This window comes from Salmo salar, chromosome 14 (assembly GCF_965601325.2).
Source record: "Salmo salar chromosome 14, fSalSal1, whole genome shotgun sequence".
Classification (NCBI taxonomy): domain Eukaryota; kingdom Metazoa; phylum Chordata; class Actinopteri; order Salmoniformes; family Salmonidae; genus Salmo; species Salmo salar.
This window is the reverse complement of record NC_138304.1, coordinates 83,726,084-83,740,725: the sequence shown is the minus strand read 5'-3', so window position 1 is coordinate 83,740,725 and position 14,642 is coordinate 83,726,084. Positions and strand designations below refer to the sequence as shown.

General features: G+C 46.6%; 1 protein-coding gene across 1 annotated transcript in view; it reads left to right on the top strand.

Moving 5' to 3' along the window:
* The window catches only part of LOC106570313 (thrombospondin type-1 domain-containing protein 7A), a 188,860-nt gene that overhangs the window by 169,165 nt on the left and 5,053 nt on the right, over positions 1–14,642 (top strand). Inside the window, exons 25-27 of the mRNA XM_014142501.3 lie at positions 9,461–9,543; positions 12,885–13,098; positions 13,674–13,761. Of these exons, the coding sequence (XP_013997976.3) occupies positions 9,461–9,543; positions 12,885–13,098; positions 13,674–13,761 (385 nt within the window). The remainder of the gene's footprint in view (positions 1–9,460; positions 9,544–12,884; positions 13,099–13,673; positions 13,762–14,642) is intronic.

Sequence of the window (14,642 nt, the reverse complement as noted above, 5' to 3'; positions counted from 1 at the left end):
TCCCTCCACAACACTACCATTTCCCTCCTCTAGGTGTAGTTGGTCTAGTTCCCTCCACTACACTACCATATCCCTCCTCTAGGTGTAGTTGGTCTAGTTCCCTTCACAACACTACCATATCCCTCCTCTAGGTGTAGTTGGTCTAGTTCCCTCCACAACACTACCATATCCCTCCTCTAGGTGTAGTTGGTCTCGTTCCCTCCACTACACTACCATATCCCTCCTCTAGGTCTAGTTGGTCTAGTTCCCTCCACTACACTACCATATCCCTCCTCTAGGTGTAGTTGGTCTAGTTCCCTTCACAACACTACCATATCCCCTCTAGGTCTAGTTGGTCTAGTTCCCTCCACAACACTACCATATCCCTCCTCTAGGTGTAGTTGGTCTAGTTCCCTCCACAACACTACCATATCCCTCCTCTAGGTGTAGTTGGTCTAGTTCCCTCCACTACACTACCATATCCCTCCTCTAGGTGTAGTTGGTCTAGTTCCCTCCACAACACTACCATATCCCTCCTCTAGGTGTAGTTGGTCTAGTTCCCTCCACAACACTACCATATCCCTCCTCTAGGTGTAGTTGGTCTAGTTCCCTCCACAACACTACCATATCCCTCCTCTAGGTGTAGTTGGTCTAGTTCCCTCCACAACACTACCATATCCCCTATAGGTGTAGTTGGTCTAGTTCCTTCCACTACACTACCATATCCCTCCTCTGTGTAGTTGGTCTAGTTCCCTCCACTACACTACCATATCCCTCCTCTAGGTGTAGTTGGTCTAGTTCCCTCCACTACACTACCATATCCCTCCTCTAGGTGTAGTTGGTCTAGTTCCCTCCACAACACTACCATATCCCTCCTCTAGGTGTAGTTGGTCTAGTTCCCTCCACTACACTACCATATCCCTCCTCTTGGTGTAGTTGGTCCAGTTCCCTTCACAACACTACCATATCCCTCCTCTAGGTGTAGTTGGTCTAGTTCCCTCCACAACACTACCATATCCCTCCTCTAGGTGTAGTTGGTCTCGTTCCCTCCACTACACTACCATATCCCTCCTCTAGGTGTAGTTGGTCTAGTTCCCTCCACTACACTACCATATCCCTCCTCTAGGTCTAGTTGGTCTAGTTCCCTCCACAACACTACCATATCCTTCCTCTTGGTGTAGTTGGTCTAGTTCCCTCCACAACACTACCATATCCCTCCTCTTGGTGTAGTTGGTCTAGTCCCCTCCACAACACTACCATATCCCTCCTCTAGGTGTAGTTGGTCTAGTTCCCTCCACTACACTTCTATATCCCCTCTAGGTGTAGTTGGTCTAGTTCCCTCCACAACACTACCATATCCCTCCTCTAGGTGTAGTTGGTCTAGTTCCCACCACTACACTACCATATCCCTCCTCTAGGTGTAGTTGGTCTAGTTCCCTCCACTACACTACCATATCCCTCCTCTAGGTCTAGTTGGTCTAGTTCCCTCCACAACACTACCATATCCCTCCTCTAGGTGTAGTTGGTCTAGTTCCCTCCACTACACTACCATATCCCCTCTAGGTGTAGTTGGTCTAGTTACCTCCACAACACTACCATATCCCTCCTCTAGGTGTAGTTGGTCTAGTTCCCTCCACTACACTACCATATCCCTCCTCTAGGTGTAGTTGGTCTAGTTCCCTCCACAACACTACCATATCCCTCCTCTTGGTGTAGTTGGTCTAGTCCCCTCCACAACACTACCATATCCCTCCTCTAGGTCTAGTTGGTCTAGTTCCCTCCACAACACTACCATATCCCTCCTCTAGGTATAGTTGGTCTAGTTCCCTCCACAACACTACCATATCCCTCCTCTGTATAACCTTGGTCTAGTTGGTCTAGTTCCCTCCACAACACTACCATATCCCTCCTCTAGGTGTAGTTGGTCTAGTTCCCTCCACAACACTACCATTTCCCTCCTCTAGGTCTAGTTGGTCTAGTTCCCTCCACAACACTCCCCTATCCCTCCTCGAGGTCTAGTTGGTCTAGTTCCCTCCACTACACTACCATATCCCTCCTCTAGGTGTAGTTGGTCTAGTTCCCTCTATTACACTACCATATCCCCTCTAGGTGTAGTTGGTCTAGTTCCCTCCACAACACTACCATATCCTTCCTCTTGGTGTAGTTGGTCTAGTTCCCTCCACAACACTACCATATCCCTCCTCTTGGTGTAGTTGGTCTAGTCCCCTCCACAACACTACCATATCTCTCCTCTAGGTCTAGTTGGTCTAGTTCCCTCCACAACACTACCATATCCCTCCTCTAGGTATAGTTGGTCTAGTTCCCTCCACAACACTACCATATCCCTCCTCTGTATAACCTTGGTCTAGTTGGTCTAGTTCCCTCCACAACACTCCCCTATCCCTCCTCGAGGTCTAGTTGGTCTAGTTCCCTCCACTACACTACCATATCCCTCCTCTAGGTGTAGTTGGTCTAGTTCCCTCCACAACACTACCATATCCCTCCTCTATGTGTAGTTGGTCTAGTTCCCTCCACAACACTACCATTTCCCTCCTCTAGGTGTAGTTGGTCTAGTTCCCTCCACTACACTACCATATCCCTCCTCTAGGTGTAGTTGGTCTAGTTCCCTTCACAACACTACCATATCCCTCCTCTAGGTGTAGTTGGTCTAGTTCCCTCCACAACACTACCATATCCCTCCTCTAGGTGTAGTTGGTCTCGTTCCCTCCACTACACTACCATATCCCTCCTCTAGGTCTAGTTGGTCTAGTTCCCTCCACTACACTACCATATCCCTCCTCTAGGTGTAGTTGGTCTAGTTCCCTTCACAACACTACCATATCCCCTCTAGGTCTAGTTGGTCTAGTTCCCTCCACAACACTACCATATCCCTCCTCTAGGTGTAGTTGGTCTAGTTCCCTCCACAACACTACCATATCCCTCCTCTAGGTGTAGTTGGTCTAGTTCCCTCCACTACACTACCATATCCCTCCTCTAGGTGTAGTTGGTCTAGTTCCCTCCACAACACTACCATATCCCTCCTCTAGGTGTAGTTGGTCTAGTTCCCTCCACAACACTACCATATCCCTCCTCTAGGTGTAGTTGGTCTAGTTCCCTCCACAACACTACCATATCCCTCCTCTAGGTGTAGTTGGTCTAGTTCCCTCCACAACACTACCATATCCCCTATAGGTGTAGTTGGTCTAGTTCCTTCCACTACACTACCATATCCCTCCTCTGTGTAGTTGGTCTAGTTCCCTCCACTACACTACCATATCCCTCCTCTAGGTGTAGTTGGTCTAGTTCCCTCCACTACACTACCATATCCCTCCTCTAGGTGTAGTTGGTCTAGTTCCCTCCACAACACTACCATATCCCTCCTCTAGGTGTAGTTGGTCTAGTTCCCTCCACTACACTACCATATCCCTCCTCTTGGTGTAGTTGGTCCAGTTCCCTCCACTACACTACCATATCCCTCCTCTAGGTGTAGTTGGTTGAGTTCCCTCCACAACACTACCATATCCCTCCTCTAGGTGTAGTTGGTCTAATTCCCTCCACTACACTACCATATCCCTCCTCTAGGTGTAGTTGGTCTAGTTCCCTCCACTACACTGCCATATCCCTCCTCTAGGTGTAGTTGGTCTAGTTCCCTCCACAACACTACCATATCCCTCCTCTAGGTGTAGTTGGTCTAGTTCCCTCCACTACACTACCATATCCCTCCTCTAGGTGTAGTTGGTCTAGTTCCCTCCACTACACTACCATATCCCTCCTCTAGGTGTAGTTGGTCTAGTTCCCTCCACTACACTACCATATCCCTCCTCTAGGTGTAGTTGGTCTAGTTCCCTCCACTACACTACCATATCCCTCCTCTAGGTGTAGTTGGTCTAGTTCCCTCCACAACACTACCATATCCCTCCTCTAGGTGTAGTTGGTCTAGTTCCCTCCACTACACTACCATATCCCTCCTCTAGGTGTAGTTGGTCTAGTTCCCTCCACAACACTACCATATCCCTCCTCTAGGTGTAGTTGGTCTAGTTCCCTCCACTACACTACCATATCCCTCCTCTAGGTGTAGTTGGTCTAGTTCCCTCCACTACACTACCATATCCCTCCTCTAGGTGTAGTTGGTCTAGTTCCCTCCACAACACTACCATATCCCTCCTCTAGGTGTAGTTGGTCTAGTTCCCTCCACAACACTACCATATCCCTCCTCTAGGTGTAGTTGGTCTAGTTCCCTCCACAACACTACCATATCCCTCCTCTGTATAACCTTGGTGTAGTTGGTCTAGTTCCCTCCACAACACTACCATATCCCTCCTCTAGGTGTAGTTGGTCTAGTTCCCTCCACTACACTACCATATCCCTCCTCTAGGTGTAGTTGGTCTAGTTCCCTCCACAACACTCCACCATATCCCTCCTCTAGGTGTAGTTGGTCTAGTTCCCTCCACTACACTACCATATCCCTCCTCTAGGTGTAGTTGGTCTAGTTCCCTCCACTACACTACCATATCCCTCCTCTAGGTGTAGTTGGTCTAGTTCCCTCCACAACACTACCATATCCCTCCTCTAGGTGTAGTTGGTCTAGTTCCCTCCACAACACTACCATATCCCTCCTCTAGGTGCTAGTTGGTCTAGTTCCCTCCACACACTACCATATCCCTCCTCTAGGTGTAGTTGGTCTAGTTCCCTCCACTACACTACCATATCCCTCCTCTGAGGTCTAGTTGGTCTAGTTCCCTCCACTACACTACCATATCCCTCCTCTAGGTGTAGTTGGTCTAGTTCCCTCTATTACACTACCATATCCCCTCTAGGTGTAGTTGGTCTAGTTCCCTCCACAACACTACCATATCCTTCCTCTTGGTGTAGTTGGTCTAGTTCCCTCCACAACACTACCATATCCCTCCTCTTGGTGTAGTTGGTCTAGTCCCCTCCACAACACTACCATATCTCTCCTCTAGGTCTAGTTGGTCTAGTTCCCTCCACAACACTACCATATCCCTCCTCTAGGTATAGTTGGTCTAGTTCCCTCCACAACACTACCATATCCCTCCTCTGTATAACCTTGGTCTAGTTGGTCTAGTTCCCTCCACAACACTCCCCTATCCCTCCTCGAGGTCTAGTTGGTCTAGTTCCCTCCACTACACTACCATATCCCTCCTCTAGGTGTAGTTGGTCTAGTTCCCTCCACAACACTACCATATCCCTCCTCTATGTGTAGTTGGTCTAGTTCCCTCCACAACACTACCATTTCCCTCCTCTAGGTGTAGTTGGTCTAGTTCCCTCCACTACACTACCATATCCCTCCTCTAGGTGTAGTTGGTCTAGTTCCCTTCACAACACTACCATATCCCTCCTCTAGGTGTAGTTGGTCTAGTTCCCTCCACAACACTACCATATCCCTCCTCTAGGTGTAGTTGGTCTCGTTCCCTCCACTACACTACCATATCCCTCCTCTAGGTCTAGTTGGTCTAGTTCCCTCCACTACACTACCATATCCCTCCTCTAGGTGTAGTTGGTCTAGTTCCCTTCACAACACTACCATATCCCCTCTAGGTCTAGTTGGTCTAGTTCCCTCCACAACACTACCATATCCCTCCTCTAGGTGTAGTTGGTCTAGTTCCCTCCACAACACTACCATATCCCTCCTCTAGGTGTAGTTGGTCTAGTTCCCTCCACTACACTACCATATCCCTCCTCTAGGTGTAGTTGGTCTAGTTCCCTCCACAACACTACCATATCCCTCCTCTAGGTGTAGTTGGTCTAGTTCCCTCCACAACACTACCATATCCCTCCTCTAGGTGTAGTTGGTCTAGTTCCCTCCACAACACTACCATATCCCTCCTCTAGGTGTAGTTGGTCTAGTTCCCTCCACAACACTACCATATCCCCTATAGGTGTAGTTGGTCTAGTTCCTTCCACTACACTACCATATCCCTCCTCTGTGTAGTTGGTCTAGTTCCCTCCACTACACTACCATATCCCTCCTCTAGGTGTAGTTGGTCTAGTTCCCTCCACTACACTACCATATCCCTCCTCTAGGTGTAGTTGGTCTAGTTCCCTCCACAACACTACCATATCCCTCCTCTAGGTGTAGTTGGTCTAGTTCCCTCCACTACACTACCATATCCCTCCTCTTGGTGTAGTTGGTCCAGTTCCCTCCACTACACTACCATATCCCTCCTCTAGGTGTAGTTGGTTGAGTTCCCTCCACAACACTACCATATCCCTCCTCTAGGTGTAGTTGGTCTAATTCCCTCCACTACACTACCATATCCCTCCTCTAGGTGTAGTTGGTCTAGTTCCCTCCACTACACTGCCATATCCCTCCTCTAGGTGTAGTTGGTCTAGTTCCCTCCACAACACTACCATATCCCTCCTCTAGGTGTAGTTGGTCTAGTTCCCTCCACTACACTACCATATCCCTCCTCTAGGTGTAGTTGGTCTAGTTCCCTCCACTACACTACCATATCCCTCCTCTAGGTGTAGTTGGTCTAGTTCCCTCCACTACACTACCATATCCCTCCTCTAGGTGTAGTTGGTCTAGTTCCCTCCACTACACTACCATATCCCTCCTCTAGGTGTAGTTGGTCTTGTTCCCTCCACTACACTTCTATATCCCCTCTAGGTGTAGTTGGTCTAGTTCCCTCCACAACACTACCATATCCCTCCTCTTGGTGTAGTTGGTCTAGTCCCCTCCACAACACTACCATATCCCTCCTCTAGGTCTAGTTGGTCTAGTTCCCTCCACAACACTACCATATCCCTCCTCTGTATAACCTTGGTCTAGTTGGTCTAGTTCCCTCCACAACACTACCATATCCCTCCTCTAGGTGTAGTTGGTCTAGTTCCCTCCACAACACTACCATTTCCCTCCTCTAGGTCTAGTTGGTCTAGTTCCCTCCACAACACTACCATATCCCTCCTCTAGGTGTAGTTGGTCTAGTTCCCTCCACAACACTACCATATCCCTCCTCTAGGTGTAGTTGGTCTAGTTCCCTCCACTACACTACCATATCCCTCCTCTAGGTGTAGTTGGTCTAGTTCCCTTCACAACACTACCATATCCCTCCTCTAGGTGTAGTTGGTCTAGTTCCCTCCACTACACTACCATATCCCTCCTCTAGGTGTAGTTGGTCTAGTTCCCTCCACAACACTACCATATCCCTCCTCTAGGTGTAGTTGGTCTAGTTCCCTCCACAACACTACCATATCCCTCCTCTAGGTGTAGTTGGTCTAGTTCCCTCCACAACACTACCATATCCCTCCTCTAGGTGTAGTTGGTCTAGTTCCCTCCACAACACTACCATATCCCTCCTCTAGGTGTAGTTGGTCTAGTTCCCTCCACTACACTACCATATCCCTCCTCTGTGTAGTTGGTCTAGTTCCCTCCACAACACTACCATATCCCTCCTCTGTGTAGTTGGTCTAGTTCCCTCCACAACACTACCATATCCCTCCTCTAGGTGTAGTTGGTCTAGTTCCCTCCACTACACTGCCATATCCCTCCTCTAGGTGTAGTTGGTCTAGTTCCCTCCACTACACTACCATATCCCTCCTCTTGGTGTAGTTGGTCCAGTTCCCTCCACTACACTACCATATCCCTCCTCTAGGTGTAGTTGGTCGAGTTCCCTCCACAACACTACCATATCCCTCCTCTAGGTGTAGTTGGTCTAGTTCCCTCCACTACACTACCATATCCCTCCTCTAGGTGTAGTTGGTCTAGTTCCCTCCACTACACTACCATATCCCTCCTCTAGGTCTAGTTGGTCTAGTTCCCTACACTACACTACCATATCCCTCCTCTGTGTAGTTGGTCTAGTTCCCTCCACTACACTACCATATCCCTCCTCTAGGTGTAGTTGGTCTAGTTCCCTCCACTACACTGCCATATCCCTCCTCTAGGTGTAGTTGGTCTAGTTCCCTCCACTACACTACCATATCCCTCCTCTAGGTGTCGTTGGTCTTGTTCCCTCCACTACACTACCATATCCCTCCTCTAGGTGTAGTTGGTCTAGTTCCCTCCACTACACTACCATATCCCTCCTCTAGGTGTAGTTGGTCTAGTTCCCTCCACTACACTACCATATCCCTCCTCTATGTGTAGTTGGTCTCGTTCCCTCCACTACACTACCATATCCCTCCTCTAGGTCTAGTTGGTCTAGTTCCCTCCACAACACTACCATATCCCTCCTCTATGTGTAGTTGGTCTAGTTCCCTCCACAACACTACCATATCCCTCCTCTAGGTGTAGTTGGTCTAGTTCCCTCCACTACACTACCATATCCCTCCTCTATGTGTAGTTGGTCTTGTTCCCTCCACTACACTACCATATCCCTCCTCTAGGTCTAGTTGGTCTAGTGCCACTACAGTGTCCCTTCTCTTATCTTCTATACCCTTCTATTGTATATATTGATTTACCCCAGGTTAGTTCAAATAAAAGCTGAGTGTGAAAGCAGCGAGCCCCTGTCTTTTTGCCTAAAGGCAAAATCACGTAAAGGCATGAGTCCCAAGTTGCGTTCCAAATGGCACCCTTTTCCTTATATACTGTAGTGCCCTTATTTTGCCCAAGTTCCATAGAGCTCTCATCAAAAGTAGTGCACTATGTATGAAATGAGGTGGCATTTAGGACACAGCCATGCTGTCCTTGATATCTGAAGCATTAAAGCCCAGGTACTGTATCAGAATGAATGGTGCAGTGAAAGCATCAACTCACTACAGTACACACAACTCATCTGAGATCCAGAGAGCTCCGTCTTCTTCCTGTTTATCTAAGTGTGTCTCTCTGTACGCTTGCTCTCTGGGATGGTGCGTAATGTGTGGTGTGTATCTGCTGAACCATGAATTAATAGGATTGTTTTCGTCAGGGGGTTTGGGGAGAAATTCTGAGCAGCTAGCTATCAGAGTGCTCTAATTACTGAATTATTGCAATATCAAAATATACTGCGAGGGGGGTAATGAGAGAAATAAAGAGAGGGAGGGAGGAGAGGCATGTAGAATCTAAGGGAGTGAGAGAGAGAGAGAGCGGGAGAGAGAGTGCAAAACAGAGAAGAGGTGTATAATGTCTCTGATTCAAGTTGTCTGCAGCACAACAGTCTGAAGTGCAGCAACAAAGACAGCAGTCCAAGCTAACAACCTGGGCCACATGTCCGCTGCTGTGTGTGTCACAGGAGGTTGGTGGAACCTTAATTGGGGAGGACGGGCTCGTGGAAACGGCTGGAGCGGAATCAGTGGAATGGTATCAAATACATCAAATGCATGGTTTCCATGTGTTTGATGCTATCCCATTCACTTCATTCCAGACATTATTATGAGCCTTCCTCCCCTCAGCAGCCTCCACTGGTGTGGGTGTATGTGTGTATGTGCTTATCTGCTTGCATTAGCGCAAGTAAATGTACAGAATGCACCCTCTCTTCCATCCCCTCGCTGCCCCCAACCCCTCCACATTGACACTTGCCCTCTGACCTCTACCCTACAGGTGGCTGCCCTCTGACAGCCCAGCCCTTGGCAGACCGATCATGTGACCCAGCCTGCAACAAACCGCGCTCCTTCTGCACAGAGGTGAGTCTGGAAACAGAAAGAAAGAGAGAGATGGGGAGAGAAAGAGAGAGAGAGAGTCAGACAGACCCTGTGGGGATGGCACCAGTCCATCTGGGTTAGTTGAGAAAACAGAGGAGGTAAAAAAGAATACTGAAGAGGAAAACAGCTGTTAGTCTCTGATGGTGTGCTCATGCCGTTGTAATGGTGTTCTTAGTACACGTGCAGATGAATGCCCCTGTACTTACTGTATCGCTACAGGGATCGTTGCATCTGCCGTAGCAGGAGCCTACTACATAAATGTACGTAAAATGACAACGCATGATCAAGAAGACTATTTTCTTTTTCAATTAAACTTCCTCTTAACTAAACTCCCTCTCACATTATCAAGCATCTCACAGGCAATCCCAGAACCAGTACAAATAACATAGAACATGTAACTTCAATGATTTTCTATTAAATGTTTTTCATTCTTAGTCTTATGTGAGCAAGAAATATCCCATAATATACAGCCTGGTCTTTGAAGTGTAGTCTGTCTCTCCTCGGGCTGAGAGCTTCCAGCATTTGTGTTCACTACAAACAGAGTCAATTTCCTGGAAACACCAGGGGACCAGTTAAATGGGTACACTAGGAGTGTGTGTGTGTGTATGGGGGATTGGCACCATCTACACACACACACCCATGTCAGAACACATTAGAACCAGTCACTATTACTAACATCATGAACCAGGACTCAGGCCTCTAGTCTGTGCTAGCTGAGGGGGCTGTGAGAGAGCTACAACAACATGTCTAGCTGAATATGACTCAAATGTGTCTGTTTGTGTAGTGTGTGTATTGTGACTCTGCTCTTTTATACTGAACAAAAATATAAATTCAACATGTAAAGTGTCGGTCCAATAAGTTGAAAAAGAAGATTCCAGAAAATGTCCATACACACAAAAGCTTATCTCTCTCAAATTTTGTGCACAAATTTGTTTACATTCTTGTTAGTGAGCATTTCTCCTTTGCCAGGACAATCCATCCACCTGACAAATGTGGCATATCAAGAAGCTGATTAAACATCATGATCATTACACAGGTGCAACTTGTGCTGGGGACAATAAAAGACCACTCTAAAATGTGCAGTTTGGTCACACAACACAACGGATGTTAGAAGTTTATAGGGAGTGTGCAATTGGCATGCTGACTGCAGGAATGTCCACCAGATCAGTTGCCAGAGAATTGAATGTTCATTTCTCTACCATAAGCCTCCTCCAACATTGTTTTAGAGAATTTGGCAGTTCGTCCAAACGGCCTCACAACCACAGACCACGTGTATCCAAGCCGGCCCAGGACCTCCACATCCGGTTTCTTCACCTTCGGGATGGTCTGAGACCAGCCATCCGGACAGCTGATGAAACTGTGGGTTTGCACAACCGAAAAATTTCTGCACAAACTGTCAGAAACCGTCTCAGGGAAGCTCATCTGCGTGCTCGTTGTCCTCACCAGGGTCTTGATCTGACTGCAGTTCGGTGTCGTAACCATGGTGGTTATGGTATGGGTAGGCATAAGCTACGGACAATGATCACAATTGCATTTTATCGATGGCAATTTGAATGCACAGAGATACCGTGATGAGATCCTGAGGCTCATTGTCATGCCATTCATCTGCCGCCATCACCTCATGTTTCAGCATGATAATGCACTGCCCCATGTCTCAAGGATCTGTACACAATTCCTAGAAGCTGAAAATGTCCCAGTTCATTCATGGCCTGCATACTCACTAGCCATGTCATCCATTGAGCATGTTTGGGATGCTCTAGATCGATACGACAGCTCAGTTCCTGCCAATATCCAGGAACTTCTCACAGCCATTGAAGAGGACTGGGACAACATTCCACAGGCCACAATCAACAGCCTGATCAACTCTATGCGAAGGAGATGTGTCGCTGCGTGAGACAAATGGTGGTCACACCAGTTACTGAATGGTTTTCTGATCCACACCCCTACCTTTTCTTTAAGGTATCTGTGACCAACAGATGCATATCTGTATTCCCAGTCCTGTGAAATCCATAGATTAGGGTCAAATTATTTTAATTGCCTGATTTCTTGAACTGTAGCTCAGTAAAATCTTTGAAATTGTTGCATGTTGCGTTTGTATTTTTGTTCAGTATATGTTTGTGTTTTAAGTGATTTCCCAGGCCTGGGGGAGAGGAACAGTGTTTCTGTGATTGTGTATGCTGTATATCCTGTTCCATTTCATTTTTTCTGTCTGTCAGATTCCCCGTTTTTTCTGTCTATGTATGCATGCATGCATGTGTGTGTGTATATGAGAAGATGTGTGTGCGCCTGTACGTATGTGTGTGTGTGTGCGTGTGTGTGTGTCTGTTTGTGTGTGTCGGTGTGTTTGTGTGTGTCTGCATGCACAAGCAGGTCTTGGTGTGTGTGTAAGCTGTGTGTGCCAGCCACAGACTTGGCAGTGTGTTGTTTAGCCCCATGCTGCAGAACCAGGCTGCATAACAAACCAGTGATAAAGCTGCTGCATCCTCATCCTGCCCCTCTCTTTGTCTGCCACTTTGGTTATGCTAATCAGCCTTCCTGTTTTCTGCCCTGTTCTTTCATCCGTCGACCCTGTGTGTGTGTGTGTGTGTGTGTGTGTGTGTGTGTGTGTGTGTGTGTGTGTGTGTGTGTGTGTGTGTGTGTGTGTGTGTGTGTGTGTGTGTGTGTGTGTTCAGCCGTACAGCCACTGATTGCATTGTGGGTATTTCTTCTCGGGGTGATTATCCTCCGGAGATTGCTGGGGAATAGGGGAACCCCCCGCCAAGCAGGCAGATGAATGAACAGAGAGAGAGGGATGAGAGAAACAGAGCACCAGAAACCTCTGGGTTAGGCAGATGAATGAACAGAGAGAGCGATGATAGAAAGAAGGAGAGAGAGAGAGAAGAATAATAGAAAGAGAGAAAGAACATGGGTTAACCTTTGGGGTGGCTGGCTGTATACCCCAACCCAAACCTACCCCACCCTTTAAATCTCAAAGCATGAATTTCTGTCTGATCCCCACTTTCAAAGCAGCAGTAGCAACACAAAGGGGTTTGAAACGTGCAATGGTTCATTTTAATACTGCCAAGATATGAGGCTGAGCTCAAGCTGAGGGATGATTCATTCAATTACACCTGAGAATATTTGATAAGAAATAACCTTACTTAAAATCCAACTCGATGCTTAACCAGGTCAGTAGCCTCCAACAGCTTTATTTGCTCTGCTAAACGAGATGAAACTGACAAAAATGATTTTATATTGACCGTCTCTGACATGCCTGCAAAGCAACCCCTTGATGTGCGAGTTCATTTCCCTTGTACATGTGTGTTCCTCCCCTCTTCTCCCAGGCGGGTGTGTGTGGTTGTGATGAGGGCTACACAGAGGTGATGACATCAGACGGCCTACTGGACCAGTGTACGGTGATCCCTGTGTTAGAGATCCCCACGGCGGGGGACAGCAGGGCTGATGTGAAGACCATCAGGGCGGTCAGCCCCACACAGCCCTCCAACAGCCTGCCTGGCCGAGCTGGACGCACCTGGTTCCTACAGCCCTTCGGACCAGGTACTCTAACCAGACAGATTTACTCTAGCAATTTACGGGACAGTAGGAACCATCCCAGACTTTTCCTAGTTGTTATTATGTGATATTGTCGAATCTTGTTAGAATATCGGCCTGTATTTTGTAGAAAGTAAATGTGAATATATTCAGGAATTATAGCAGAATTTGCAGTAGAGCTACAAAAAGGTAACCATTCTGCAGGGTGTCATTCCCGGTAGCCACATTGTTTTTGCACAAATCCCTTAACGACGTCAAGAGGTATATGAACAGAAGTCTCACACCGGCCATTTGCACACATATTTAGGATTAGGCCGAGAATTTCTCATCCTCAGAATATCCATCAATTCTACTCACGTATGATGATGCGGTGGATCTTAATATTCACAGAAAAATTGAAGTACAATCCACCTATAATAATTTACTCACAACAGATGATCAGGAGAACATGTGGTGTGCTGCTCTACTGCACAGGAATGGAGGTGCAGTGAAGCCGTTCACATTAGAGTCCAATGTGAGCTGTCACTGACGTTGGTCACTTGTCAGTGTGCTAAGTGTGTGTGGTGTGTCCTTCTCTACAGATGGTAAACTGAAGACATGGGTCTATGGTGTGGCAGCTGGAGCTTTTGTTCTACTCGTCTTTATAGTTTCCATGACCTTCCTAGCCTGGTAAGTTAACCTGTTTGATAGTTTGTGTATATCAGTCATTTGAATGTCACCTGTATTCTGTATGTCATCACTTGTATGGCATGTATATCAGGCGCAATGTATGTATGTATGTATGTATGTATGTATGTATGTATGTATGTATGTATGTATGTATGTATGTATGTATGTATGTATGTATGTATGTATGTATGTATGTATGTGTGTGTATATGTATGTATGTATGTATGTATGTATGTATGTATGTATGTATGTATGTATGTATGTATGTATGTATGTATGTATGTATGTATGTATGTATGTATGTATGTATGTATGTATGTATGTATGTCATCACCTGTATGTACACTGAGTGTACATAACATTAACCTCTAAGAGATCTGTGACCCACCCCACAGGACGGTTGAGCTAACGTGCTCTAATGCGATTAGCATGAGGTTGTAAGTAACAAGAACATTTCCCAGGACATAGACATATCTGATATGGGCAGAAAGCTTAAATTCTTGTTAATCTAACTGCACTGTCCAATTTACAGTAGCTATTACAGTGAAATAATACCATGTTATTGTTTGAGGAGAGTGCACTGTTATGAACTTGAAAATGTATCAATAAACTAATTAGGCACATTTGGGCAGACTTGATACAACATTTTGAACAGAAATGCAATTGTTCATTGGATCAGTCTAAAACTTTGCACATACACTGCTGCCATCTAGTGGCCAACACCAAAATTACTCCTAACCTGGAATAGTACATTGTGACCTTTCTCTTGCATTTCAAAGATGATTTTTAAAAAACATGCCTTTATATTGTCTTTTACCAGATCTAATGTGTTACATTCTCCCACATTAATTTCACATTATCACAAACTTCAGTGTTTCCTT